General features: G+C 45.8%; 1 protein-coding gene across 2 annotated transcripts in view; it reads left to right on the forward strand.

Moving 5' to 3' along the window:
- The window catches only part of cdk14 (cyclin dependent kinase 14), a 194,875-nt gene that overhangs the window by 124,553 nt on the left and 65,322 nt on the right, over positions 1–5,000 (forward strand). For both annotated transcript variants that reach the window (XM_062539213.1, XM_062539214.1), the window contains one exon: positions 3,925–3,988. In XM_062539213.1, the coding sequence (XP_062395197.1) occupies positions 3,925–3,988 (64 nt within the window). The remainder of the gene's footprint in view (positions 1–3,924; positions 3,989–5,000) is intronic.

Genomic DNA, 5,000 nt, shown 5'->3' on the forward strand with positions numbered 1-5,000 from the left:
ACACACACACGCACACACACACACACACACACACACACACCTTCCCACCATAGGCCTATTTTCATTCCCAAAATAATGTCTCTGTTACAGCTGCGACGCTCTAGAACCTGTTTAGCTTGGTGTTGGAGTGTGTGTAATGAATGTTTTTGTGCCGCTTGGGAAATGTCAAACAGTCATAATAGAGTCAGTGTTTTTTTCACAGAAACAAAACATGCACACCCTCTGTATTTGTTTAGCTCAGCGGGCTAACTGCAGAGCACCAATGTGGTTGTTTTGCAGCAGGCTGCCCTTATGCAAATGTAACCTGCGTCATGTTGAACCCGTGCTGCTCAGCCCTGTACACACCCGGACTCCAACCCGCAAACAGCAGCACCTCGGATCGGGAGTCGAGTGTGAAAACAAAGCCCAGGCTATTAGCTCTCATGCCAGCAGCGCTCTTGAGGCGTCGAGGAGTGAGGTTTACCAACGTTCCACATGCACAGCTAATAATAATGATAATGATGATAATACATAGGTTTTATATAGCGCCCAAAGACCCACAGACACTTTACAAAGACACAGAACAAAAAGGATAGAAAAGGACAATACATACAGTACATACAAGCAAAGTCTGCTGGGTCACTTGAAATCATCTGAACAGAAGTATGGCCCATGGAGGTATTATAAGAACTGGAGAAAGTGAACAAGTCCCGCCCCCATTCATTTCAATGGGAATGCCAGGCTAGTGAAAATTGCCAAAATGTAACGATTTTTTCAGGCTTCAACATGGCGTTTCAAGGGGCTTGTTTCTGGTGCCATTTTACTTAGCCAATTAAGTGCCAGGTTACTGATCCCAGCAGCTTAAGACACCACACACAACATACAATACAATGTAAACAGGAAAATACAAAGCAAATCAACAAATCAACATGATGTATTTCTGGAACATGGCGACGAGGAAGTGCCTTGCTAATTGGCGAAGCTAATCAGTCAAATCCTGACCCCCTGGCATGGCCGCTTAGTAATTATGTTGTCTGCTATGCTGGAGTTAGGAGGCTTACTCTGGGCGTCTATCTTTTTTGATGTATTTAAACATATTCAACCGAGGAGTTCAAATAAGGAAGCAAAAAAAGTGGCTAGTCCATTGAGTCCATTGAGCTGATGTATTGCCCAGCTATAGTGGTGTTTTGTGCCATCCTCAAATATTTATTTATTCGTTGTTTACAAGGCTTCACTAAAATAGTGGAGAAGGGAGAAAAGTTAAGTTGAGTGAAGTTGTACTTTATTCGTCCCGTAGGAAATCCCAGTAGAAAATGTGTTCTCTGCACATGTACTCATCCGGGGGTAGTGTGCACACATTCATACAGTACACACACATGATGTGACAAGATAGACATCACAGATCTCAAACTGAAAGCTTTGGGGATAATCTGACTGTGTTGATGCCCAAGTTGATGACTGTGTTGATTCCTAGCTCTCTATTCACTACTATGTTCACTACTGGCATGGATGAAGCAAACATCTCTAAAAGAAGTCAACTTTATAAAACATTTTCAGCATGGAAGCCACATTGAGTGACTGTCTTCCAGCCATTAATGTGTTCAGCAGGAGTCATGGCCATAACCTCTGGCTCCACATTAAAGTGATGGCCCGGCCCCCTGTTACGCTCAGGGTTTAGCTGTGACGCACCCCCTAATTACCTTATTACCGCTCAACAGCAGTCTCATTTAAAACTCTCCTCATGGATAACCAAACTCACCTCAGAGCTCTCATCATGGTTCACTGAAAAAAAGAAAGATTGTTTTCAAAGCCTTTCGTTGTCGTTGGGGACGGGGCCAGGAAGCCCACCACAGGCTCAGGAACAGTGGCAACGCCACCTAGAGGGGTTTGGTGTCCTAGAAGAACTTATTCAAGATGACCTGTCTGCTGCTTTATGGATGCACTCCATTATAGAGAGGGAGAGAAAGACAAAGAGGAAGGAGAGAGAGAGAGAGATGGAAGTAAGATGCAGAGAGAGAGAGAGAGAGTGAGAGATATATATATGGCGATAGGATGCAGAGAAAGAGAGAGAGATGGAGGCAGGTGAAGTATGAGAGAATATGACAGTGAAATAGTGGGGAAGAGAGTAAGAGAGAGGAAGAGGGAGTATTGGTGGAAGAACGATAATTTGATTGATAAAGAAGGAGAAAAAGAGAAATTGTGTGTGTGTGTGTGTGTGTGTGAGAGAGAGAGGAAGGTTGATTAGGAGAAGGCTGTGGAAAGAGAGAAAGAGAGACAGAGAGAGGGAGGGAGAGAGAGAAATAGACAGATTGATGAGGGGAAGAGTGCTGTGTGTGAGAGGGACACTAAGCCCCATATTGTGAGGGGTGTCTCTGCTCTGCTGTGATTGCTGTGCTGATTCCTGAGCCCCAGGTGCTGTTTAGGGCTCCTGGGGGAAGCACAGTTAGGGGCCGTGCTGCGCACACAGCCAGCTAGGGATTGGGCTCTAGGACACACTATATGCTGTCTCCCACGATCACACACACACACACACACACACACACACACACACACACACACACTCATACACACATTTATCAACAGTCATGCACATGACACACACAAACACACACACACACAGACACACACACAGACACACACACACACACACACACACACACACACACACACACACACACACACACCAAGATGCTGTGATGTCATGGCAGATTTTTCAAGTTAGTGAGGTGTAGAGTGAAAAGATTGTTCATAGTGTCCTTCTACCTTGTGTCCCTCATAGCGCCACAACACACACACACACACACACACACACACACACACACACACACACACACACACACACACACACACACCCCACACACACACACACACACACCCCACACATACCCCACACACACACACACACACACATTCATAACCAGGATCCCCCTGAGGAAAGGCACCTGTTCAACACTAAATGGGCATTTTAGATGGCAGAGCTGCCAGGCGCACCGTGCTTGATTCAGGAGCCAGACTGGCACTGGTTTTCAGCTGAGCGCATTGGTCAGACACCCTCAGATAGCCAGTGTACCCTCTGTTGGGTTGGACTGCACCATTCTCCTCCTCCACCTCCACCTCCACCTCCACCTAGAGATGGATGCCAGCACCTGTCGCTAGCACCTCTGATGCGCATGGGGAGAGAGGTCTATTTATTTACAGCACTGCTACTGTGCTGGCCACCATTACAAGAGCAGTTCATATGCACCCAGTCGACAATCATTAGTGAAATAAGTTGTATATGTGCTACATACGCTATTCTACTGTTACTAGACATAATGGCATATGTGCAACAGAAGGGAGAACATCCTCGTGTGTGTGTGTACTGTGTGTACTGTGTGTGTGTGTGTGTGTGTGTGTGTGTGTGTGTGTGTGTGTGTGTGTCTGTGTGTCTGTGTGTCTGTGTGTCTGTGTGTCTGTGTCTGTGTCTGTGTGAATGAGTGACAGCAATAAAAGTGGTAAAAGTGTTTGAGAAAATATTAGTGGCCAGTGTCCGTTGTGAAATGGAGCACTTCTCCCCTCTGGTGGTAGATTGAAGGGACTGCAGCAGACAAGCAGGTTAAAGTGTTTCAGTCTTCCTATTCTCTACACTGCTGATGATCTGCTGTGTAGCAACATTGTTCTGTATTCCACAACTAGAGCTAGCAGTGTTGCATTTTAAACATGGGAATATTCCATCCCAAAGTAGTGGTACAGAGATTGAGATTGAGATTGATCCATCACTGCTCAAAATTGTGGCTGACATTCACTTGTTCTTTCCTATTCACCAGCATTCATCCATGAAATTGATGTATCTGTTATCAGCTTCCTCTCAACATCTGTAGAAAACAATCCCACGTTTAGGGAAAAATGTGCTTACAGTATGTTCCCCATGTGATTAACCCGATATTCCTACCCTGTTTTTGTCAGATCCTGGGCACTCCCTCGGAAGACTCCTGGTCAGGCGTGCACTCCCTCCCTCACTTCAAGCCAGGTAAGGAGCCCAGTCATTTACAACACACCTTTACAGTAGGTGATGAAATATGGGGCAACCGCATCACCAGTCCCATGTGTTCTGATTGGATGATCAATGCATTGGGCAACCGCATCACCACTTCCATGTGTTCTAATTGGATGATCAGTACATTGGGCAACCACATCACCACTTCCATGTGTTCTAATTGGATGATCAGTACATCGGGCAACCACATCACCACTTCCATGTGTTCTAATTGGACTGTTATGGACATTTGCCCACTGATGATAAAAGTTCTTTAGGGGGGCAAATGGTGGTCAGTATCCGTGGGAACGTGCCAGAATCACAATACTTACTGTACATACACACCACCAGCGACTTGAGCTTCCAAGAAGCTCTGGACGCCCTGCCGAGGAGGCCATAGGACGCCGTAGCAAGCTTTGGACGCTTTGGCCGCTCTGACGCGGTAGCATTCTGTTATGTTCGTTTGCTGGTCGTTTGGTCGCTGAACTGCGTCATAGCTCATTATTACCATAAAGTTGAGCCACTTTCAACTTTCTCAAGTTGCTCAAGACGCCCAAAAGGCGACGCCGACGGATTTGTCGCTGCTGGCAGCTGAGAGAAGCCGGCTTCCATTGAAAATGAATGACTTCCGGAATCTTTGGAAGCTCAAGTCACCGGCGGTGTGAACGTACAGTTAGGAACATGGCCCAGCACCGTTGCTCAAAAAGTTGCCTTGTGTGTCATCAGCTTTCGACCTGCTTGTGTTACCATCTAATTGTGAAATGTGGGAATCATCTACAGTACATTGTGACATTAGCGGACACATTTGAAATAATGTGCAGTTTTTGGCTTCGTGTTGTTGTGAATATTGTCATTAGTGTTTTGTTTGTTAATTGGCAAGAAAGAGGGGTGGATGATTCATCATAACACCTACAAAACAGACATGAGGAATGGTAGCTTTTTCTCTCTGTCTACCCACCCTGCCTCCCTCTGTTTATGTTTTTCTTTCTCTCTCTTTCCATTATCT

The sequence above is a fragment of the Sardina pilchardus genome, chromosome 6, assembly GCF_963854185.1.
Source record: "Sardina pilchardus chromosome 6, fSarPil1.1, whole genome shotgun sequence".
In the NCBI taxonomy this organism is placed as follows: domain Eukaryota; kingdom Metazoa; phylum Chordata; class Actinopteri; order Clupeiformes; family Clupeidae; genus Sardina; species Sardina pilchardus.